The 27418-nt window shown below is 29.1% G+C and overlaps 1 protein-coding gene across 1 annotated transcript; it reads left to right on the forward strand.

The window, feature by feature from the left end:
• The first annotated feature begins 9748 nt into the window (after nt 1-9748).
• LOC113861828 (galactokinase-like) lies at nt 9749-26387 on the forward strand. Its single transcript, XM_027494880.1, has 12 exons — nt 9749-10106; nt 10408-10454; nt 11334-11428; nt 11562-11644; nt 12203-12271; nt 13006-13191; nt 13876-14010; nt 14134-14268; nt 14608-14678; nt 25580-25657; nt 25877-26018; nt 26097-26387. Exons 1-12 carry the CDS (start codon nt 9765-9767, stop codon nt 26214-26216), a joined length of 1503 nt encoding a protein of 500 aa, XP_027350681.1. The 5' UTR covers nt 9749-9764; the 3' UTR covers nt 26217-26387.
• The last annotated feature ends 1031 nt before the right edge of the window (nt 26388-27418 follow it).

The following is a 27418-nucleotide window of genomic DNA, read 5'->3' on the forward strand; positions in this document are numbered from 1 at the left end:
CAAAGCTTGAATTGAAAATTAAAACTAGGTCCAAATCATACACTTAAAGTCGGTTAGGTTTAAATAATACATAACAGAATACTATAATAGTACACTTCTAAAATATAAGGAATAATAGAAAAAGTGTAAAATAGTGAGACTAACCTAGACGTGCTAAAACACTAAAATTAGAAACGTGTAAAGATAAATTTTTATTTTTATCACATAGGCATTATATGTTCTTAGTGTAATATATGTCATGCATGTAGAGTTGTTTCCTTCATTTTTTTAGTGGGATCACTGTTTTTTTTTGCCTTCCTAACTTTCCTTCCTTACCAAGAGGGATGTGAGAAAGACCAAGAAAAGAGGTTACAAGAATTATGCAAAGAAATTTTTTTTTTCCCCAATTGTTACTATGTTATTAGGTTTTTTTTTTTTTAAGTTAGTTTTTCATTCCATAGTTATTATATAATTAAAATATAATTTGTTAATTTGTTTACTAAATATGTGATTAGTTGTAAAATATTAACTAATATATAATTTCTTATGAAAAGGAAAAATAATGTTGTTTAACAAATTATTTTTAAAATTTAGTTAATTTAGTAAAAATTAGAAAATGTAAAGTAATATTTGTGATATTATAATAAAATTTAAAATAATTTTAAACCTATATTAAATTTAGTAACATAATAGTTTTATAATAATTACATGAAAATTGTGTTATTTAAATTGTATATTAGTTATAAAATTACTGTCGATATATGACTTTAAGTTAAATTAAATATATATAGTTATTCAAATAAATTATTTTTAAAGGAAAGTTTAGTCATTTAAAATTACAAAATGAATAATAAAATTTTCAATATGATAATACAAGTGTGTGCATGTGTGACATGTTATAATATGTTTAACTATTAAATTATATAGCAACTCAAATACGTGTAATTATATTATTAGAAGAATATTGTTTTTATTTCAATTTTTTTGTCTTATTTAATCATTTTATTAAATGTAATTATATTTTAATATTATGATAACGAGAATGAATTCATCTTCATCACATTCATGTATTATTATATTCAATTCAAATAATTTGAGTTTGTTGAAATATTAAAATGTACACATATTAGAATATATACGGAATAGTAGTGAGATAAGACTCATTAGGTGGCCAACATAAGGGTATGTTGTAACATCCTTATTTTATATTTATTATTATAGCATTGAATGTTGGTTGTATATGTGAATTCATTTGAATTTTGAAGAGTTTAAATGGTATAAGCTGTAGGATATCTCGCTGTAACGATAAAGAGCGTCTACAATCAGGCTCTCTCATACTTTCTCGCTGTAGCGAAGATTCTCTTATTGTAGCGAGTAGCTCTCGTTGTATCTAGAATGATAGACAACAAAAGAAAAATTTTGTCTGATTTTTTTAGCAAAAAAAAGATTTACTATAGCGAGAATATCACGAGTTAAAGAGTATTTAAGGATTTTCAACATAGAAAACTTGGATTATAATCCAACTTTCGACGTCTTCTCCATTCTCTTTGATTTTTTATTCTTTTTTCTCAGAAAATCTCTCCTAAACTTTAACCTTCCTCTGAATCTAACCTTGGAAGTTCAACCAATCAACTCTAAGTAAGTTCTTGGAGTTTAATTCTCTCATTTTTGTTTGTTTTATATGTTTGTAATTATATTATTAGAAGAATATTGTTTTTATTTCAATTTTTTTTGTCTTATTTAATCATTTTATTAAATGTAATTATATTTTAAGATTATGATAACGAGAATCATCACATTCATGTATTATTATATTCAATTCAAATAATTTGAGTTTGTTGAAATATTAAAATGTACACATATTAGAATATATACGGAATAGTAGTGAGATAGGACCCATTAGGTGGCCAACATAAGGGTATGTTGTAACATCCTTATTTTATATTTATTATTATAGCATTGAATGTTGGTTGTATATGTGAATTCATTTGAATTTTGAAGAGTTTAAATGGTATAAGCTATAGGATATCTCGCTGTAGAGATAAAGAGAGTCTACAATCAGGCTCTCTCATGCTTTCTCGCTGTAGCGAGGATTCTCTTATTGTAGCGAGTAGCTCTCGTTGTAAGTAGAATGATAGACAACAAAAGAAAAATTTTGTCTAATTTTTTTAGCAAAAAAAAGGTTTACTATAGCGAGAATATCACGAGTTAAAGAGTATTTAAGGATTTTCAACATAGAAAACTTGGATTATAATCCAACTTTCGACGTCTCCTCCATTCTCTTTGATTTTTTATTCTTTTTTTTCAGAAAATCTCTCCTAAACTTCAACCTTCCTCTGAATCTAACCTTGGAAGTTCAACCAATCAACTCTAAGCAAGTTCTTGGAGTTTAATTCTCTCATTTTTGTTTGTTTTATATGTTTCTCACTTCTCAAAATACTCTCTTTTGTGATACCTAGGAAAAGCTAGGACTTTTCACTGAAACTCCTCATAAATTTTTCTCCAAAACTTCATTTTGAAGTAAGAAGAGTTCTATTTTGTTATTTTAAACATAGTAAGTATTTTGTACTCATGAAAGTACTTTTGTGTGTTTTCTTGTATGTAAATACATGATTGAATGATATTAGATTGTAGTGAAAGGTTATTGAAGCATGTTTGGCTGATTTTGGGTATTAGTACTATATTTGGTAGTATATGTGTTTTGAACTTAGTTTGGGAGTGTTTTACTAAGCACGATCTTTTACTTGAATAATGAGATTGACATGAAAAAGAGTATGTGATGAGTATAAAGTGCTGAATGGATCTAGTGTGAATATTTACAGCGATACACTGGGGTATAGAGTTCGAAGATAATGGAAAATCTAGGAGAAATATAAGGTGGTGAGCGACATTTGCATATGTGTACACACTCTTTCTAAGAGAGAATGCACCACATGGCCTCACACTTGTTTCTTGACTAGACTCCTGACTATACCTTTGCTAAGGGGCCTGTTATTGTATATGTTATATCTGTGTATATGAGCTAACTGACAACTATTTACCTAGTTAAGTAAGACCTTAAGAACTGCTGGAGGCATCGTATATTTGTGATCATAGTGTATTGAGAGTACGTATTTAAAAGATAGGAATGTAATGACTTGTGATAGAATATATGCATGTGTGATTGTGCGAGAATAATAAATACACTATGTAAGTAGCCAATAATTATTGATATACATTGTTTTTGGGATTAATATTATTATATTTTCTTATATTCCATGATTATGATTGTACTGTGATATTGGTCCTTGAAATAGTGTTATGTTTAAATGATAAGATAAATGCTTATCCTTAATAAATATTTTAGGGAATAAAGTTGACGACACCACAAAGACAATTTAGATTAGTAGACTATCTCATTAGTGGTAGAATGTACTATGACTGTAGGGAGTATTAGTGTTTTGTGTATTTTTAATTTAATATGGATTGTGAGGATGATAATATATGGACCGTAGAGATAAATGTAAATTATGATGTTTCTTTTAAGTTCCTGTAAATAGTCATATCTATCACATCTTTAGTTTTTATATCTATTAAGGAACATTTAGGCTCTCAAGGGTTTAAATAATGTTTTTACTTTCCACGATCATGACCTTTTTGGGAGACCCACCTGATATACATTTGAGAGATTTTCAAGTATAGAGGTTGTGACAGATTTTGATGATGCCTACCTTAGAGAAGATGAAGAATGGACTGCTGAGGATTTGGTCGAGATAGTGGACTGGCACGATATTGATGGCTAGGACCAGGTCTTCAGTGCATAGGTGTGGATAGGACTGTTGTTATGACTTAGTTTGTTTTGGTTATGTAAATATTTATTCTAAGTCCTACAATTTTTTGATCAATAATTTGTAAATTATTACAATATTGATATGTAAATGGAATTTAGTATATATATATTTCTTTAACTATTTCAGTATAATATAATGACTTAGTCACAGTTTTCTTTGTACATTTACTCCCTTGTTAATTTTGTGAACGAATTCATCCACAGAAAAGTTTTAATTTCTTCTATATTTTATATTGTTTGTTTAATTGAAATTTATTTTATGTCCTGCGAAAATACACAAATTATAAGGTATCTGAGAAGTCAAAATTTGGGGTGTTATATAGATAGTATAGGATAACATATCATATCTATTTTTAATCAAGTGTTTGTTGAACCATAAGGATAGGATTAATTATCTTATTACATATTTTATCTATTTGGACTAGAGTAATTGTTATCATGGAATGTGATTAGGTCAAACGAGAAAAGAAATGATAGCAATTGTTTGTCCTAAAATATTCTTAATTTATTTTATCGTGCTCTTCTCTTATCTAATCCTCTTATCATATCTATTCTGATTCTATCATGACTATCAAATAGGCCCTAAAATTAAGGCATTCACATTAAAGATTACAACCTAAGAATAGTTTACCATACTAGATCATACTATATTTGTAGTAAGCAAATTTTTAGGGAATTGCACGATTGTCATTTTTTCAAGCTAAACAAGGTTTACTTCAACATTAGTGGAGAGGTGGAGACCTAAGACACACATTTTTGGAAATTGTACAATTGTCATTTTTTCAAACTAAACAAGTCTTACTTCAACATTAGTGGAGAGGTGGAGACCTAAGACACATTTATCACTTACCCCTAAAAGTGTGTACAACTACACTACAAGATATTACTATTCAAACAGGTCTACACATTGATGGTCAACCAGTAATTGAAAATAAATCATGAAATGTGATTAGCGTTTGTTGAAAAGCTATTGGGAATATCACCTCCCAAATAAGATTTGTACATTGCTAATTGAAGATGATTTGGTTGTTATATCATTTTGGTGATATAAACAATCATCTTAACAATGAAATACAGTTAGAATGATATATGTGAGTATACATTTTGAGATTGATTGAAGGTGTTATTTTTACATAACACTCTAGTAATAGGGTATCGTAGAGGTATCTTTATTTATTATGTAATTTAGATGAATGGAATGAATATAGTTGGAGTTCAATTGTGCTTGTAACTCTATACTGATAGTTATGTGTGGCACAAATTATGAGAACAAAGAAATTTGTGGTCTAACACAATTAATTTAACTATGGGCATGTGATGAGAATCAAGGAAGACCCATTAAAGACAAAGACTTGAATGCATTGGAAGAACTTCAAGAACCAATGACAAGGGTAAGGGCAAAAAGAATAAATGGGGACTTAGAAAATATTATTGCTGTCTTATTTGAAAGGGAGCTTAATTTAGAGTTAGGAAAGCCCAAGATAATCAATTACATATGCTTAGAGGATTTGAACTCTAACGAGTTTTATTAGGATTTAATTATTATGTTTAGTTTATTTATTTTAATATTAGTCATTACTTATTTTGAGTTTTTTTATTTAGGATAAAATCTTGTTATTTTATTTAGTTTATTTGAATTTAGGCTTGTTGGTACAAGAAGCCCATTAGGGTTTGCGTTAGTATTAGTTTACAAGCATTAGACATATATAAGCTCTTGTAAACACACTTTTAATTAGTTTTTGAATACAATTTGAGATTGAATACTCTTGTGAGAGTGTGTGACTCTAGGTTCGTAAGTGAGCCAATTTTCTTTGATCTTATCAAGAGGCCAAGACTCTTGTAGCAATCGTTCCTTGGCTTATCAATTTTGCGATTGTGGCGCCATTTTTCATCTCTATTCTGTTTTCACTTTTTATTAATTTTCTTCTTATTTCAATTCCTATTTGTGCCCTAATAATTTTATTTTTTTTTATTGTGTGAAATTCAATTCAAAGTTGTTTAATTCGGCGACACGATTTGTGGTTGTCATCAGCATGCGATAGATTTTCATGGATCACACTAACACATCTTGGTATGTTACACCCATAATAAACATATGGTGCCATGTATGTAACTTACACTTGACACCTTTGGGCTTCACTCATTTAAACTTTTGCTTGACCATTGTGTGTACAAAATATTCCACCAATCTACCATACGTGCAGTTCACCAACAAAGTTATAGCATATTTTGTCTTTGACAAGTGACAAGTTCGTTGTCATGTGGTCATATATACAATTATGGTTATCGTGTGTCAAACTTCACTTATCTTTTGGAGTGTTATGAATTCATCTTGCAACATAAGGGGGCTTGTTTCTCAAAATTTTATCAAGTTTTTATCAAACACAAACTTAGATGGGATATAACTACATAAGAGTGAAAAATAAAAATATAACATCGTTTCTAAGTAAAAAATATATTTTATACACCTAAAAATAATAAATACATATCTACTTACCTAATTTCAAAAGTTGTTGCTTTAATTTTTTATTTTTGAGAATAAGGAGGTTGCCACCCTAAGTGAGAATTTGGCAATAGTAGATTCTATACACATGTGTCAATATGATATAATACAAAATTCAACTTTTTGGGTAACATATTGTCAAATTAAACCTAAGAACCCTGACCAAGCATACTATGTCTCCCTTTCCACAATTGCAAATGCAATTATTACCATCTTGGGTTGTTGCAATTAGAATTGTTCTTTGGTATTTTCCATATAGAAAGTTACATCACTTTGTCTAATTGGTTTGCCGAAATTAAAGGCATCAAAATATTGCTTGAATGCCTAAAATACTCAAAAAAAATTGTCTATATTGAGAATCAACTTTATTTGAATGATGCAATCATCTTGATAACATTGCATAAGACTCATCCCAATGAATACATGACCAGTTGATTTTTTTTTTTTGCCTTCTATACCTTTTTATATGATACTTTATAACCATATAAGCTATCAATCCTTTCTTGTGTTAATTCAATGGTGATTGATAGTTCTTGACTTATCATCCTTTAGCAAATATAATAAATCAATACAGTAAAATTAAATAGTACAATTACTATAATTTAATATTTAATTTCAATAAAAGTATATATAATAATTTAAACATATTAAAATAACAAATTCAATTAAAACATACCTAAGATGCATGAACAAATAAATTCTAATCAAAATTGATATGATCTTACAACATCACGATATTTATACAATTATGTCAACCATTGTATTTACTAACAACCTACATGTTTAATTTTATTTTTTTTTGGAGAGGTGAGCCTGCACTTTTTCATAAGCAACCAATAACATTATTTTGACATTTCACATCTAAATTAATTGACTTTAATTGAATTACAAAAAATGATTGATGAATCTTCATTATCCACTTTCCAAGAATGAACTAAATTTGATTTTACAAATTTTATTTCTTCACCAAAATGATCCTAAATAATGTATTGATAATGTTGACAATCATTCCAAAATACACTTTGATCTTATTTGTTAATATAACAATACTATGTAAAATATTTACTTAATTTAACTTATAAATGTATTATTCACATAAATATTAATTAACCTTATTTTTGCAAATTACCAAACAAAATTGGAGTACTAATTTCACTTAATTGAACAATTAAATCAAGGCCACTTTTAATATCAGTTTCATTTTCATTGCCATGAAAAATTTTACCATCATCAACATCATCATCTCTTGTTTATACTATATTTAGTAAATTATAATTAAAGTTATCATCATTAAACATTTTCATTATCACATATTTAAAAATTATTATATTTTTCTTCATGACATATAAAAGAATTACTAGTCACATTTAATTTGAAATAATTTTATTTTTTCTTAATTTTAATTTATAATTAATTTTTTTGCTTAAATTTATAGTAACTAATATTACATTTTATTTATATTATTTTTTATTTCTTTCAAACATTAAACGTTTTATTTCTTTATAAATTTTTTCATTTTTAATAATTTTTCTATTCTTTAAATACTATTTAATTAAAATACATTAACAATTAACCTATTTAAATACTTTTATCAACAAAATTAAAATACTTAAAAATATATATACTAATATTTCATTATGTTAGAAAAAAATTAAAATAAAAACAATTACAAAATATGAGTTAAATAAATTTCACTAATAACAAAATAAATGTATAAATTTAAAATACAAAAAAAAAAAAATGCATATTTGTAAACTTCCATAGCATGTATTTATATTACATTTATGCATAAAATGAAAAGGCACAATTATTCAAATCAAGATATGTTACACCATCATGAGGAGAGATACCTTTTCAACTAAAATAATACATTGAAGCTTGACATGTGATAACATGATAATAAAGCAGCGTTTGGTTACCGTTCCTGGACACTAGAGACAAAGACACTGAGACAATAAGGATAGCGACACTATTGTCTCCTTTTTTTTTTTTTTTTTTTACAAGTTTACCCTCTTTGTCTCTGGAGTTGAGACGCTAGTGTCTATTTTTTCAGGAAGTACACTGGTATCCTTCAAATTTGTGTCCCATGTATCCTTTGTATCTTTGTCTCTCCAGCAAGACACTAGTCAAACATAATACGCGTACCTCTGTGTCTCTGTCTCAGTGTCTCTGTCCCGCAACCAAACGCTGCCTAAGCATGTCCTGTAGGCAGGGACACAGACACCTATAGGTGGCATTTGAAGATAAAAGGACATGGATAAGGAAGTATAGGAAGGGACACAAATTACACAAATTTTGTATTCCTTTAAAGACAAGATACACAGGTGAGATTAATATGGATATAGTGACAAATTGACTAAAATACCTTGAGTTATATTTGAAAATGACACCCATTTGTCCTTATACCCTAAACTTAACCTTGAGGCTATATTGTGTATTGGTCTTCTCCACATTGGAAGATAGATGAAGATGGTTGCTTTAGATTTGTTACAATGATAAATATTGAGAAAGTTTTTCAATTTTAACCTAAAATTTATAATAAACTAAAAATTAAAAATAATTCAAATGTTTAGTAATTTTATATATTCTGTTCCTATATCTAAAATAACTAAACATCATATATACACACATTTTAATAGACATGTTTACTATTACCAAATACAATACACATCACATCTATCAGTGTCCAAGTCTACTGTTACCAAATCCAGTACATCGTTATTTTGTAAGTCACGCATAACAGCATTCCAAAGAGTGATGCATGTCCACCGAAAGCCAATAATCCAGTGCTGACACTTTCCAATAGGAGGAGACATTGCAGTGTGTTCCTGTAAACTGTTCCACATTGTTTTGGGTATAAAACTAGGAATGAAACGACTGGATCATGGTTATCATTTGCAAGTCGTCATAAATCTTCTGATCTTGTTCTTATTGTGAAGATATTTTATCTTTCGTTTTATCGTTCTTGCCAAGATAATCTCTCTGTTTCTAGTTTTAAGTTACGCTAACTTCATTCATTTCAATTGCACGTTATTAAAATTAATTTAATTATAATTTGTTGAAAATGTGTATTTTTATTAAAAAATTATAAAAAATGCTTTCTTGACTACAATGCACCGAGTGTTTACCTTCTAATTATCTACGCTTTCAAAATAATTGATTGTAGCAATAATTGGTCTCATTTGCAAAATCACTTTCACATCCATGGTAATTTATTCTACGTTGAAGAATACTTTTCACAATTATTTTCTTCAATCCTAGATGTTTTTAAAAAAATTTTATTCCATTCTTGAGCACATTGTTTTAAAAAAATACTATTAATAAAAATTATCATATAAAAAATATAAATTTATTGAATATTTACATTTATTTTCAATAACTAAAAATAAGTACAAAGGCTACACATTTATAATGGACACTCCGCTACTGTACCCGTTCTCAACAATTAGAAAAATGGCAAAGCACGAGGACCTCCCTGTCCCAATTTACGAGGCGCTGGACGCAGTGTACGGCGAAGGGTCTCAGCTGGAAGTAGAACGGCGTCGTTACGATGGCTTGCGGTGCAAATTTGCGGAGCTGTTCGGTCACCCTCCCGAGGTGATTGGTCGGTCACCGGGAAGAGTGAACTTGATCGGTGAGCATATCGACTACGAGGGCTATTCCGTCTTGCCTATGGCCATTCGCCAAGACACCATCGTTGCCCTTCGCAAAGTCCCAAACCAAAACATTCTAAGGATTGCTAACACCAACCATCACAAATATCCCATGTGCACTTATCCTGCTGATCCTAATCAGGTTTAGCATGCTAATAAAATATGATTTTATTGTTATTTTATTATTCCTTATAAATATAGGTTAATCTGATTTTTGTTTCTAATTCTTTTTATTAAATTGTTTAATATTGACATAATATGTATTTAATATGTCACATTAATATTAATTATTATTATTAGTAGTAAACGGCAGTATGGATCTTTTTAAATTTTTAAAAATTTGTGAGAATGAAAATTAATAAGGAAGCCTTAATTGGGACTATTCCATCCCCCCTTTTTTTTTTCTTCATAATATTTGGAGCTAGCTTTTGATGTTCTTGTAGGTATTGGACTTGAAGAATCACGAATGGGGCCATTATTTTATTTGTGGGTGAGTTACAAGTTGGTTGATAGAATGCAAATTGTTTTTTATTTAGACCCAATTTGGAAGAAGAATAGGTACTTTTGCGTAGTTACATTTCGAGAGCAAAAACATTGGACTGTGATTGGATGAGTTTCTTAAAACAGCTTCTGAAGCCTGTATTAGCTGTTTAGACTTTAGACCCAACTTTTTAAATAACTGAGTGAGATATTAAATTAATCCCTAAAATTATATTTATCAATCAAATTAGTCTTTAAAATTATAAAAAAGTTACTTTAATCTCTATAATTTCCAAAAGACAATTATTTATTCCCTAAATTACAAAATAATAACAAAAAATGACCAATGTTTGCTAATTTGATATTTTATGGAATTAGTTGATGGGTAATTATTATTTCAGAAACTAATTTGGTGTATTACTTGACTAACAAGCCTTTTCCAAACCTAAAAATTAGCTTAGGATTGGATATTTTTCTATCTGCCTAAAAGGTTAATAGATTGCTGAAATTTAATTTTTGCATGGTCATTTCTCGAGTGTTATCCAAATGCTAGACAGCTTGTTTTAGACTGGACATATGACAGTACACTTATATATTAATAAGCTTTATTCAAATAATAACTATTTTAGTGTCTTAACCAAACAGGGTCTGACACACTAAATGTTAAGTGCTTGGTGTAATTCTCTAAATTAAATAAAAAATGCTTATAACTTACTTTAATAATATATGTCTTTTGTGGATTGCAAAGCAAAATGATATGTTACAGCAATGACCATGAGTGATCAATGTTGACCGTCATCTTTTGTACACGATTTTTCAGTGATACTTACTAGAAAAATGTTTTGCTTTTTCTGTAATTTCTTATAACATTGACAGTATGTCATTTCAGGTACAAAGGATTTTATGACTACGTAAAATTGAAAGGATTGGATGTTGGTCAACCAGTTGGGCTTGATGTTCTTGTTGATGGAACAGTTCTGACTGGTGTGTTTGGCTAACTGACCAAACTTGGTTGATGATTACACTATCTTTGATACTTTGTCAGAGATGATAGAACCGTGTCTTTTATTTGTTAATGGAGTAAAATCCCAATGAACAATATTTGCTTTTTATGAAGGGTCGGGACTATCAAGCTCTACCGCTTTTGTTTGTTCTTCAACAATTGCTGTTATGGCCGCTTTTGGTTTGAACTTCCCTAAGGTATTCCCTCTATGCTGGAATGTACTATGTAGTTTGTTTTAAATAACATGAATGGAAACGGCATGGTCAATCAGGCTAAATTGTGACATTATGAAATGTTTTTGATTTAATCCTGGAGATAATTGTTTTTCAAGTATTTTAGTTGGATATCTCTCATATATGACAGTGCCAATGAATTTTGACGTGATCAGCATTCAGCTAACACACATGACACATGAACTTTTTACTTGTAAGCCAATATTATATCTTAATCTTATATTAGCATCACCACTGATAGGATCATATTACTGAAATTTCATTTGTTTTTCATTTAACGATCTCTATTTTAAACTATCTGTGACAGTTGAAATTAATGTTTTCAACACAAGTTAAATATCTAATGCTTTATGTAATTGTCAAATTTAGTTTTGTCAATAGCCTGTCCATTATCTGAGATGCAAATACCTTTTGCATGAAGTGATTACAAATGAGCACAGGGTTATTGGATGCCTTTTATTATTTTCTTTAAATTATTTACATTTCATGTTCTTGTATTCATATGTTGTTGGGTGTTTACAGAAAGAAATTGCAGAACTTACGTGTGAATGTGAAAGATATATTGGAACACAATCTGGAGGAATGGATCAGGTTGTACAGATCTTTATTTTCAGAAATGTTCTATTGTAATATGATAAAAAATTGTCTAAATAAACTGTCCTGGCATGGATTTTCATCCCAATCACAACGATGACAGTGGTAACTGCTTTTATATTAGCTTTTTGCAAATTGGCACACATTGACTTGATAATTTTTAACTAACAGATAACGTATTATTCGGAGTAAAGCTATGATAAGGAGATTCGACTTAGGCTTTGCTTTCTGTTTATTATCATAATGAAGTGTGTATTTTGAATGTATTTGTAGTTTTACCGATCTGTTATTCAGAGTAAAGCTATGATAAGGAGATTCAACTTAGGCTTTGCTTTCTGTTTATTATCATAATGAAGTGTGTTTTGAAACATAAGCTCTTAAGAAGAATATCGAATACTTTTTAGAACCAATCTTTAGATAGTAACATATTAAGTTGTATTTATGTTAATTTTTTATTTCATTAATTTCTTCGCTGTTTACTAACAAGTCCTTTATATCAGAACTGAATTTGAAAATTTTTATAGGCTTCAAATCACAGTTGAAGGCTGTTACATTACTCTGCTTCCATCCAGTGTTTATGATAGCTTTTCTTAAAAATAGATTTAAATGGTTTTGAATTTCATATTATTTTATCTATTTTGTACTTTAGATAAGCCTGCAAAATATATATCTTGCACTTTGAACTTCTGACCTTGTATCAAGACTTGTATTATTCTCCTGTTTTTTCATAGGCAATCTCTGTCATGGCCAAAGCTGGGTGTGCTGAGCTGATTGATTTTAACCCTATCCGTGCATCAGATGTCCAACTTCCAGCTGCTGGGACATTTGTGATAGCTCATTCTTTGGCCGAGTCTCAAAAGGCTGTCACTGCCGCTACAAATTATAATAATAGGGTTTTTGAGTGCCATTTGGCATCAGTAAGTACTTTTACACTTAAGATTGTATATTTTTAATTTCAAATACGTATACCCCTTAGCGCAATTTGAACTATGGTGTTGCCACAGATGGAGGCTGAGGGTGGGATGCAGATCCAATCACTTGCTGACCACCTTTCTCTTCTGTTGCATTTACTTGATATACTGCCCCTATTCTGCTACTCTAGGCATTTGATAAAAATAATAACAAAAAAGTAAACATATAGTCCTTTATAAATAAAAAAAAGGAGAAATTAATGTTGGGCTTCATTAATTTGTTCAAATATGTATAGAATAAAATTAATTGATTATACAGAAAACTCATGCTATTCATGTTTGACAATTGTTAAACACGATTCTTAATTCATAATACTTGTTTAACCTATTATACAAGATTATGCATCTAACTTGATGGATAGGTAGACTGGTAGAGTTTGACTTGTTTTTTCGTAGATCATAATTTGAAACTTTTCAGTAGTTATATATGTTATTAAATTTGAAGAACAAAAGTGAAATGTGTTGATTTTAGTTGCTTTTGGTCTATTAATGTTAATGCGGAAAAGGGCAATTATTGTGTGCTGTGTTTGTCTATGTACACCCCGTACTCTTTTGTTTCACAGATCTGCACAAATGCAGTTTTTCATCTATATATTTTATCTTTCAATGTATTATCATAAATTTTTTTAGATTGTTTTGGGTATAAAGCTAGGAATGAAACCACAAGAGGCAAGTTTCAAAGTTAAAACACTCTCTGATGTGGAAGGGCTATGCTCATCATTTGCAAGTAGTCATAAATCTTCTGATCCTGTCCTTGCTGTCAAGGTAATCTACCTTTTGTTGTATCATTCATGTTTTATCTTTTTAAATTTCTAATTTTGTGTTATATTCCCATTCACCATATTGTAATCCTTCCTTGTTTAAATAAAATATCTCCTTTTTCTACAGGAATTTTTGAAAGAAGAACCATACACAGCTGAGGAAATTGAGAAAATTACTGAGGAAAAGCTCACCTCAATTTTTAGCACTAATCCAATTTATTTGAATGTCATAAAAGTTGCCGAGCACTACAAGCTACATCAGGTACTATTTATACATCCTATTAGCTTAGTTACTTTAACCTTAATGGTATAATTAAGTAGCCATGTTAAGTTATAAATATATTGTCTTTTTTGAGCTATCTTCATCAACTTTCGGTTTTAAACAGTATTCATTTTATAATACTGATGTGGTCATGTTTAATACTCTGGATCCAATAATTATCTAGAAGTCATTCTGTAACCTTCTGCAGTTGGAAAATATCCAATTTTTTTCTTTAACTTCTCAATCACATTATGGAAATAATTTCACAGTCGTTGTAAACCTATCATCATTTAGTTTTTACCGTTTATCTGATATTTAATTTCACGCCATAATATTTAGAGAGCTCGCCATGTGTATTCTGAAGCCCAGAGGGTACATGCTTTCAAGGATATTGTATCATCAAAACTAAGGTGAGTGTTTATATTGGTAGCTATACAAATTTATGTATTCTCTTTCAATTTTTTTGTTTAATTATCGTTCAACACTTTTCTGGAATGACTCTGTCTTGCGGCATATACTTAGCCCAAGAAAAGTTTAAAGTATTCGTTGATTGAAGACACAAGCTGACGACAAAATGTTGCCCACATTATCTTATTTGGTGCCTGCTATTTCTATTTTTTTCAACTTGTAGATTGAAGACACAAGCTGATGACAAAATGTTGCCCACAATATCTTGCTTGTGAAATTTTAGTGAAGTTATACGGGTATTAATCTGGTCCCTTTTAAAAATAATTTTTTTTAAAAAATTATATATAATAATTTGATATTTTAAAGAGGTCAAGAAAATAGATAAAAGACTAATTTAAATTTTCAATTTTTAAATATAAAATCAGATTTTGAAATAGTCAAAGTAGTTAGTAGATTTTTAAGAGAATGGATGAGAAAGAAAAAAAACTAATTACTGGTCATTGAAAAATAAGAGAGCCTTTATTAAAATTTAGGATTTTAAAAAATGCCTATAAATAGGAAGCTTAAGTTTTCAAAGACGGAGACTTTTAGGTGAATACTTTTTATTTTTTATGAGGACACTTTGAGAGCACAGAGAGAAAAAGAGAGATAATTCAAGCGAGAGAGCTTAAAAAACGAAGAGAAAGAGGAGATTCAGGAGAGAGAGAGCTTGAGAAACGAAGAGAAAGAGGAAAGAGCTAAAAAGAAATTAATTGAGAGGTAAAAACATAGTCTTATAAATCAATTAGAAAGAACATATCTAAAAGGTTGAAGGAAAAATCTACTAAAAAATTCTGAGTCATCACAGATGAGTTAACAAAAATAGAATTCACTTCTCTTTATCTTTCGGTAAGAATTATTATTTTCTTTTTTTTTTGTTGTTATTTTTTCTTTTACTCATCCTATCTTTATATATTTTCTCTTGTGTCTGTATTAAATTTTTTTCCTTTTGCAAACTCTAGTTTATCTAACCTAAAAACTTTTCCTTTTCTTATAAACCTACAAAATTTCTAATTTTCTTTTTAACTCTAAAATTTTCTTTTTTGCAAATCCTAATTTTTTTTTCTAACATGGAAAATTTGTTCATTTTGTAAAAAAAAAAAAACACTAAAAGCCTAATTGTTTCTACTCCAAAAATCAATCATTTTGCAAAACCCTAAAGAATATGATTTTTTTCTAAAAACATGTTTTCAATGATAAATCCTTTTTTTTTTTTTTCTTCAAAATTAAAAACCTTAATGTTCTTTTAACCTTAAAAGTTCTATTTGCAAACCTTGAAAAAAAGCTAACCTTTTCTAATCTTAAAAAACATCTTTTTGCAAATCTTAAAAACTCATACTTTCTTAATGCTAAAATTATTTTTTTTTCATTTTTTCTACCAAGATATATTATGTTTTTTTTTTTTGTGTTCTAAACAAAACGGATGGATTTATTTCTTAAAAGATAAAAATTAATATTAGAAAATACTTTAAATTCATGCAATGGTTAAACAATTTTGATAGAGTGGTGGATCCATCTTCAACGTTGTTTGGATCGTAAGATTTATTGAGTAGCCATGTGCTAACTTAAATCCTGTGTAGGAGTGGATTTACTTAAGAAATAACAATAAAAAAAAATCAAGTTTTTAACAAAAAAAAGAGAAAGAAAATATTTGAAACTTATCCAAAATACAATTTTCAAAAAAAGTCTAAAATACAATTTTCAAAAAAAGAACTACGTGACAGCTTTGATTCTTTCGTTGCATACGAAAGATACATAGGAGCAGGAACTTGACCCATCAAGTTCAAAAATTTTTCAAATTTTCTTTCAGGTCTAAATTATTTTTTAGAAAGTTTTAAACTAAGAGTAATTCAAAGTAATTCTAAAAAATAAATAAAATTATTGTGTTTATTTTAATAAAAAGTTAAATAAAAAATATCAAAATAAAATGTTTTAAGGTTGTTTTCTCTTATACAAAAATAAAAAAATAGTATTCTATAAATAATCTTTTATCTCAATTCAAATTAATTTTTTTAATTATAATTTTTTAGTTAAAAATAAAAAATATAAAAAAAAATTTAGCTAAAGAAAAATAAAAAAATAAGTTAGATTTTATTTAAATTTATTTAATATGAAAATAAAAAATGAATAATATTTTATAAATAATCCATTTCTTAATTCTAATTAATTTTTTCAGTTCTTTATTTAAAAAAAATATATAAAAATGAATTTTTACTTAAAAAAAAGAAAAAAATCAAGTTAGATCTTATTTAAATTTATTTAAAAAAAATAGCATTTTTATAAATAATTCATTCCTTTAATTCAAATTTTTAATTTTATTTCTTTATAAAAAATATAAAATTAAAACCTAAAAAAAATTGTAAAAATTAGAAATAAGGTTAAAAAATAATGACAAATTTGAAAATAATAAGAAGAATGTTAATGGTTTTCATTTAGAGTGAAATAAATATTTTAAAGTAAAATAATTTTTTCATAATTAATTGGAATAGTAACCGTTTTAATAAATGAACTTCGTACAGTGTTATTACCTTTTCTTCACGTAAATGACTCTTGAGCTTAAATTTAGTTTCGAAGATTTTATTTAAAAAAGTCTTTTTCAATGTTTTCTTAAATAAGCTTTAGTAGTGACTCCTTTTATCACCGTCCCGTTGTGACCCCGGTTGCGACAGATGACAACTCCACTAGGGACATGATTGAGAGTCAAGCTTAACCTAATTGATTGTGCAATATTTTTAACTTTTTTTTATATTTATTTCACTCCTCAGTTTGTTTGTATATTCCTTTTATTTTATTTATTGTTTAGTTTATTTTTGTAAATATTTTGTTACTATTATTTCTCTTGCTATATTGTGAATCTTAAGATAAATAACTCTTGTATATTTTTTGAATTTGTTAGTCCGTGTTAGATGGATAGTTAATAGGGTAAAGACTTGTATGCTTCATGCACACACATCACTAACACTTACCTTACACACATTTGGGCTTTATACTTGAGCCTGTGCGAGCCTAGGAGTAGAAGGTGCCTTGACAACTACTATTGAGGGGCTTTATGCCCACTTGGTAGTTGTTGAGCTACTACTCAGATTATTACTAGTACATTGACTTACTCATAAAGAGAGGGGAAAGATAGCATGAGGAAGGGAAATCGTATGTCACAAGAGTGAAGTGAGGTTTGGAACGCTATTGCGAGAGGAACGCCTCGCGAGCCAGGCTTTTAGAGATAAGGCCTTTTGGTGAAGCCAAGTCAATTTCGGGCTACCAAACCCTGCAATTGATGAGAAGGCCTATGGAGTGGAGTAAAGGAAAGCGTGTACATTGTCACACTCCCTGCCTTTAAAAAGTGCCTAGAGGACAGGCCATAAGATGTAAGTGATGACCTGGGAATGGATTCCCCACCGACTGGGAGACAAGAGACGGCCATCTCGAGGCACATCACAACCTACAATCAGCAAGACCTGGGAAGGCTACCCGATTGGGAGTTAAAGGATCCATAGTAGTTGCAGCCCAGTAAACTTCATCTTCATCATTTTTTAAAGTGGGGGAAGGGATCTCCTTTCTATAACAGAAAAAGAGGGACCTGATTTGACTTGGCATAACCTAATGATGCATCCAATACTAATGATATTACCCTATGGCCATGTGAAAGTGCATCAACACTTCCAAGGGAGTAATTTGAATAATTCTCTTAGCTCGTCCACATGATTACCATAGTTAAATAAAGAGACTTCAATCCAGCTCCCTCCACCTATGAATGTTGGTGACTTCTGTTTCAATTGAACTAGTGACAATTAGGTGCACCTATTGGACCTGAGGGACCAGGATAGCAACTCTTCACTTTACCTCACAATGTCATTTCTTTTGATTTGACTGGCTTAGTATTGAACTACGAAGTCACATACTAACAAGTGTTCTAATCTTTGCAAAAGAAGAATTTTATTATTTGATAATTAAGATTTTGGAATTCATTTTATTAAATAAATAATATTTCTTTTTGAAGTGAAATATTATTATATTCTTTGCTAGTACCAAGAACATTAATAATAAGAAAACAACATAATATAGTTTGTTGTTTGATAACATATTAAAATGTAATTGTTGAAAGTACATTTGTTGGTTCAAGCAATTGACTTAGTTAACGAGTTATTGACAAAATGAGGAAAAACAAACTAACAACAATAAAATAATGAAACAAATATACTAGGGTCGATAAACCGTCACCAAGGGTTGGTAAAACAGTTGTCAATGGTTGGTAAAACTACTACAAATATATTACTATATATTTTAAGTAAAGTGCAAAATGTTACGCTGTTAGAAAAATAAAAAGGAATCAATAGAGTTCTTTTCCTCTCATTATATTTTGCTGCTAATGATTGTTTCATAGTCAAAGAGTTAACGCAAGAGGACTAATCTCGATGTGGATACACATGGAGTCTTCACACTGTTGAAGAAATTTTATGACTCGATAGATCATCAATAGGTGCACATTATAAAGTTTTTCATTTGATCAGGTATATTTTGGTACAAAATAAATTCTCCTTTTCCGCTGTCGGTGTTACGAACACCAATTTCACACTATAGTTTACACCCAAGGAAGACAATGACATGATTGATATCCATCCAGTTTAGACACCTCCTTAGAATCTAGATAATGATGTTTAGAATGATGTGCAATATGATGGTGACCAACAACTTGAAGATGGGGTAAATAATTCTGTTAATGATGATGATGGTGAAGAGGAAAATGAGATGTCACAGGATGAAAATCTTGGTGATGTTCTTGAATCACCTCAAGTTTAACACAAGAAATCCACGAGTATGTGATGCTTATAGATGGAGGAGAACCTAAGTACTTTGAAGAAGCCATGGAGAGTGATGAAAAGCAAAAGTGGCTAGATGCAATGAAGGAGGAGATGAAGTTCCTACATGATAATCATACTTTTGATTTGGTGAAGTTACCTAAGGGTAAGAAGGTCTTGAATAACAGGTGGATCTATAGAGTGAAGCGTGGAAGTAACTCTATCTCTCTAAGGGCTAGGGTTAAAGAAAGGGTGTTCATTTTAATGAGATCTTCTCACCTATGGTAAAAATAACATCTATTAAAGCTGCATTGAGTTTAACTGCTACTCTTGATTTGGAGGTAGAGCAAATAGATGTAAAGATTGCTTTTCTTCATGGTGATTTGGAAGAAGAAATTTACATGAAACAACCTGATGGTTTTATTGCTGAAGGCAAGGAAGACTGTGTCTATAGGTTGAGAAATAGCCTATATGGTTTGAAGTAAACTCCAAGTTGGTGGTACAAGAAGTTTGAGTCTGTTATGTGTGAGCAATGCCTATAAGAAGACTACTTCTAACCATTTTTTATTTTTCAAGAAATTTTCTAATGATGACTTCATTATCCTGTTATTGTATGTTGCTGACATGTTTATTGTTGAAAAAAATATTTACAGAATTGATAGGTTAAAGAAGCAATTAGGTGAGTCATTTGCCATGAAGGACTTAAGAGCTGCTAAACATATTCTTGGAATAAGAATCTTACATGACAAAGAAGTTATGGCTGTCACAAAAACACTACATTGAAAAGGTGTGCAGAGATTCCACGTTGAAAAAGCAAAGAGGGTGAGCACTTCTCTTGTAGCTCGTTTTAAATTGAGTTCTAAATAGAGTCTATCAAATTCAGTTGAGAAGTTAGATAAGCAATGAGTCTTTTATGCATCTGTTGTGGATAGTTTGATAGATGCAATGGTGTGTACAAAATCGATATTGCACATACTATGGGTACAGTTAGTAGATTTATGTCAAATTTAGGTAAAGAGCATTGGAATGTTGTGAAGTAGATTTCGAGGTATCTTTGTGGTACTATTGACTTGGGACTTTGTTTCAGTAGTGACAAGCCTAATTTGGTGGGGTTCTTAGATATGGCTAGAAACATTGATTCCAGGAGGTCCATCATGGGTTATGTGATAAAATTTTTAGGGAAGAGTAGTGACTTGATAATCTAAGTTACAAATGTGTGTAGCTTTGTCAACTACAAAGGTAGAATTTATTGTCATGACTAAAGCATGTAAGGAGTTGCTATGAGTGAAGAAATTCTTGTAGAAGCTTGATTTTGTTCAAGAAAGGTATATACTATTTGTGGATAATCAGAGTGCTATTCATCTTGGTAAGAATTCAACTTTTTATTTTAGGTCAAAACATATGTATGTGAGGTATCATTGAATACGAGATGTTTTGGATACTAAGTTGTTGGAGTTAGCCAAAGTTCATACAAATGATAATGGTGCTGATATGATGACTAAAGTGTTATCAAAAGTTTGAAGTTTATTGTGAGATCATCAATTTATAGGTTATCTTCACATAGTTGTGAAGGAGGAGAATTGTTAGATTTTTGGGCTTCTTTCCTAACTGGAGAAAGGCCACATATGTTGGTCTGCTATGTCTCACTAAAATTATGGAGAGGGGTCAGATAGGGTATAAAAAGAGAGATTTTCTATGGCAAAACATTGAGAGAGAAAAGAGAAAGAAAACCCCTTGTTCTTTTCGCACATCACTAGAGCATTATTTTTCAGCTTGCAATTGTGGCTTCCGTCACCGTTGGATCAAGCTGATTTTTGACATCAGGTTTGTAACACATGAATATTTATTTTGTCTAGTTGGATCATTGAGAAAACATTTGGAGAGAGAGAAACATATATTGCGATTTCGTGCTCTGCAATTGAGTTTTTTCATCTTCTTGCTTCTTGTTTTTGAGCATTGGTGCTTTGTTTGTTTTAACTATTTGTAAGCACAATTTGTACACTCATTGAAGACTTTCTTGTACCTTTTATTGATCATAATGGATTATTTCTTTGGTCTAGATGACTCTTGATTTTTTACCCTTACTGTGAGGGGTTTTTTCACATTAACAATTGTTTGTCTCCTATATTTTGTGATTCTATTTTTGCTCTATTTTTATTGGTGCTCCTCACTGATTTTTGCAAGTTTGGAGGAATATTTTTCCACTACTTATTGCTCTCCTATTGTGTTTGTGTTATTGTATTGATATTCCCCATCGTCTCTGGAGAAAAATAGAGATGTCTCCTATGTTACCCATACCATGTGAAAGTAGAAATGTAATTTTATAAAGCCACTCAGTCTGAATGTTACATGAAGAACATAAGTCAAACGAAGAAACAAAAAGACTTCAGATATAAGAGATCATAATATGAATCCTCTATATTCTCATGTGGTACTTGATTGTGGGATATATATAAGAATTCTACTATATATATAAGATCCATTTCTATAGATATCATCATCTACATCAAGAAAATCATATGCTTTGAAAAAAGCTTGTATAGTTTAGGAAAAGGGTTTTGATTAATAAAAAAGAAGAATATACTTCAATCGATATGCCCTTAGGCATGACCATACATTACATAGAAATCACACTTGGAAATGGTGCACAATTAGTTAGAGTAGCATGTGCTATAGCAAAATTGATTGCAAAAGAGAAAAAATTGGCCGCATTAAAATTATCTTTTGGAGAGGTTTGTTTGATATCCAAAAACTACTTGGCAACATCCAGAGAAGTGGGAAATATTGGGGTAAATTAAAAAAGTTTGGGTTGATCCAGATCTAAATATCTAAATGTTGGTAGGTAAATGTCAAAGGAGTCGTTATAAAAACCTGTAAACTATCCCTGTGGGAGTGATGAAGGGAGGACCCCAATTTGTAGAAAAAATTCGCAACTTCTTAAGATTATCTTGCACTTGAAAGAAGTAGATAAGGAAATAAATATAGGAATAATTTGATTCTTTGTCATCGTAGTAACTGTCATGCTTATTATAAAAAAAAAATTCTTTTGAATGTTTGTTTTCTATGTCTATTTTTTTTATTTTAATTTTTTTAATGGGCAAACAATAGGAATTGAACCGTGCATTTAATGAATTGTACCTTGATACACTTGGCTACATTTGCCCTTATTCGTATACTATAGAAAAAAAATTACTATATCAAAATTACTAAAGAATGTTGAAGTGAATAAAAAATGAATATATGTATTAATATTTATAAATATTAAAACTATTAATAAAAGTAAAGAAAAAGAGTAATATCAAGAGAGTATATGTTACTCTTTACTTTCAAAACTTGTAATTTTTCATATTTAAATTTATCCATTTATAGATGGAGTTTTGATCGTAGCTAGATTTAGAGGGATATTATGAGAATTACATTCATGCATTACTTCCATACCAAGGTTAGCCCAATTAGTCTAAGTATTAATTACACGACCTTCACTATTAAGGATGGATTGATTGAAATTGAAACCATTTAAATTGAAAGTCATAGTGCTAAACCAAATATCTATTATAGGCAAAGCAACCGGAAGAAATGTGAAGTTCAAAATTGTTGAAACTTGTATATTGAAAGATCAATTGGCTAAAATAACTATGAACAACTACATTATTTAGGTTTCTTCGTCTTGATCGAATTTGTAACTTTTGTTAGTAGATTCATTTTTTGTGGTTTTCCTTATCAAACTATATGTTACCAAAGAATCTTGTATAACAATGAATAGGAAGCCGTCGAATACAGCTGCTATACCTAACATATGAAATGAATGCATAATAATATTATGCCCAAGAAATACAATTTTAAAATTGAAAGTACCAGAAATTCCTAAAAACATACATTCAAAAAGCTTTCCTGATCAATCGAATAAAAGAAAATAGTAGTAGTCCTGCAATGGGAGCTGAATATGCAATAATAAGGACACATGCTTAAGATGAAAATTAAGTTCTCATTCCCACTCTCAAGCCATGTAACAAGCTACACCAAGTAAGAAATCTAGAATAATTAGTTCATAAGGACTGTCATTGCAGCCATAGTAAAAATCTTGGTTCATTTAATCATAAAGAACTCCCAAGCACACAAATTTTCTATAACTAGATAATTTAAAAGCTTGCTTTTCACTAGTATAACATGACTTACATACCATTATCAACCAATACCAATATTCATAATACACTCTTATTCATCTAGATTTATCTGATTTTTCTTTTTATTCCATTTCATTTGTTCAAAAAATGAGTTTTCTAGATATCATTATAGTATGTACATATAATTTTCATATATTAATTATTTGATATATTAATTAAAAATTGGTTATCCAGACTCAAAAACAGAACTATTTGGTGGAAGTAAATAATTTATTTTTTAAATCAAATTCAATACAATAATAAAATAAGAAAAAGATATCTCCCTAAGCCGTGCTTAAATTTTTCATTGCACATAACTTTCCTTGTGTATACATATAACCTAAATAAATTCTCTAGGACAAGATTATAAGAAAATAAAATATTCAAACCCCAAATCCTAACTTTTTTTACATGACCATTTTAAAATTTTATTGAGATAAAATACTAATAAAAATAAAATTCATTTATTTATCTTCACTTAATGATAATTTTGATAAATTCATTTACAAAGCATCATAACTATTTATAAATGGTTGATTAGATCAAATTGTGGCTAAAAAGAATATTCAAATTCCAAAGTCGATTTATAACTTATGTAAAGTAGAAGTTCTTGGAAAGATCAAAGAAAAAATATCTTCTTTCAAAAATAATTCTTCCAATTCTTAAAAAGAAAATAAAAATACGTATAGTATTTTTATGTTTATGAGCTAAAGTTTTAATACATTTTTTTTAGGATATAATTTAATAATGTTTTTTTTTTGCATATTTGCAAAAATAGATCATATCAAAATCTAATAAATCAGTCCAAATAGATTACAAAATTTTACTTTAACTAATGATTTAATGAGAAGTTTAATTTGAACTCTTGTATCAATTTTTTTTTTGTAACAATTTCCTTTTAGAATTTGTCATACTACATTATACATTATATATATATATATATATATATTTCATTTAATTTATAATTTACTTTTTAATCAATTTTCTTTCAATAGAAAAAAAAAAAAGCTTCTTATTTATATTGTAGAAAATCTATTGAACCACCGTTTAATGAAGTAAAAAATGTCTATATGACTTTAGTAAATCAATTTATTTATTCACAATTAGATTATATTTGTTTGATATTGTTGTCAATATTAATCTTGAAAAAAAGAATATAATAAAAAAATAAAGAAATTAAAATTTAAAAATGAAATAATAATATTATATTAATATATTTTTTATATTTTTAATTCTATTATTATTATTATTCAATTATGTAATTATTTTATTAATATTATGTTATAATTATTTTTTATAATAAATAAAAATTATATTCTATTGAAAACTAAAAACCTATAAAAATATGATAGAAAAATAATATAAAAAATTTAATATAAAATATATATATATATATAAAATAAAAAAGCAATAATTATTTTTGTCAAAACATTATCTTATTATTGTATTCTGCCCAATCTTTTTAAAAAAAAGATTGAATTGAGTTTAATTGCAATTAATTATTAATAGAATAAACAATAATTATTGGATTACAATCCGTACTTTCAAGCAAGAGCTAAGTTCACTTCCTTTTATCTTACACACTTCAAGAGCTACTCAATTAGCTACACACCAAGTGTATTTCCATAAGGGTGTCCTAAAGTATATTAGAGTAGGTAATTATCTCCAAATATTTCAGTGAGAAGAGACGAACGTGATTATCTCCCGAAGTAAAGTAACAAAATATCTTCTAATGCGCACCCTATATAGCATGATTTAACTATAATACGGATATTTGTATGTCTCTGTAATTTCATCAAAATATCTCGAGGACTCTTCTAATTTTGAGTTGTATATATGTGTCCTTTTGTTGGTAAGATATATTTCCAATTTCATTAAATTTTAACAATTCGTTATATTTTTCAGTGAGGAGGAGATGCTGAAGGAGATCGGTGACCTTATGAATGAGAGTCATTATAGCTGTAGTGTTTTGTATGAATGCAGGTACTAACACCAAATACTAAGTTTCAGAATGCAGTCTCTCTTGTTTATGAAGATCATGTATTTTTTATTACGTGTGGGCTAATAGACATGATTTGGTGTTTGTGTGAGCTTTTTCAAACTTTAAATCAGTGGTTAAATATTGTTTCTTGTGCAATGTCATCTTATTAATTTTCTTCATTTTAAACAACAAAATATTTTTTTCCTTGTTCATGGAATCAGTTGTTCAGAGTTGGAGGAGCTCATCAAAATTTGTCGCCAAAATGGTGCACTTGGGGCAAGACTTACTGGAGCTGGATGGGGTGGTTGTGCTGTTGCTTTGGTTAAAGAGAGCATCGTTCCACAATTTATCCATAATTTGAAGGTTTGCTTTTTCTACTTAACAATCATAGTTAGACATTGGACTAAGCTTAGTTAATGATAGATTCTAAATCTATATCAGGAACGTTTCTATCAGTCTAGGATCGACAAGGGTGACATCAGCAAGAATGATCTTGACCTTTATGTATTTGCCTCCAAGCCTTCCATTGGTGCTGCCATTTTCAATATATCAATTCCTTGATCTTTTTAACTTTCCAAGGCTGAAAACATGATGCAATAATCTCTGATAGAACAAAATTTCAGTTCGTGTGACATTACTTCTCATATTTCAAACCAATAATTAACTTAAAGGGAACAATGTTGTTGCCAGTTAGCAGTGTAGTCAGCTTATGTTATGATATAGAAGAGCTATGTATCATCATAGCTTCTTGATACTTTGTAATTCCTGCTAGAACCATGGGGATCCAGCCAAAATGTCTCTCCATAAGGTAATAAACACATTCAATGCTTGAATTGTGAGTCGTGAAAAATTTTCTCCGCAAATTAAACTCTAGCCAAAAGCCCACAAAAACTGTGAACTCCACTTTCCAGTGATATGATGTTTTTTCTTTATTATTATTATTATTTCTTCCCCAATCGTGGATATTGAAACTCACTGGATCTAATTAGTAAAAAGTAAAAGTAAACAATCCTTTTAATGTGTTTTAAGACATGTAATAAAAATTAATAGATAATAAAATTTTAGTAAAAATAATGATATTTAATATTTTTTTTATTAAATGGGCCTTAAAAGTCCAAAAAAACACAAAGAAATTTAGGTGACCAAATTCCTAAAAGGTCTAATATTAAGAAAGACATTTAAGGAAGGAGGAGTCTCCTCAAAATAGAGAAATGGTAACCTACATTTATAGTCAATTTTAGCCAACCAATTAACACTTTGATTAGTTTGTCTTAAAATATGGTTAAATTTAATAAATTTAAATTTTTTTAGTAACTTCTTAATCTCACTAATAATAGGAAAGGTTAACAACTAAGGAGATAGCTTTCTTAGAATCACAATCAATTCATATTAATTGGATCTTCTTAGAAATAACAAGCCAGAGATTTTAGAGCTTTGCAACTACGAGAGAGCATAGATCCAAGGCTCTATAGAAACCAACAATGAACCTTCCATAATTGTGTCTAATGAAACCTCCACAGCTAGCAGTTTCAGCAGCTTAGGAAATAGTTTCATCAACATTTAACTTTAGCTGCAAGCTCATAATGGGTTGTCATTTGGTGAAGCAATCAGCTCCTTGCCAACTAGCTCCCACCTTTTGATTAGTCCTATCACAAAAAGAGAGTCAAAATCTAATTTTATTTTTGGAAAAGAGACTCACTATTACGGGGGAGTTTTGAAAGGTCTTCTTATTCCTATTAATTCATAGATTTCACACAGTTAAT

The sequence above is a fragment of the Abrus precatorius genome, unplaced genomic scaffold (genome assembly GCF_003935025.1).
Source record: "Abrus precatorius isolate BTA unplaced genomic scaffold, Abrus_2018 Scaffold3, whole genome shotgun sequence".
Taxonomy (NCBI): domain Eukaryota; kingdom Viridiplantae; phylum Streptophyta; class Magnoliopsida; order Fabales; family Fabaceae; genus Abrus; species Abrus precatorius.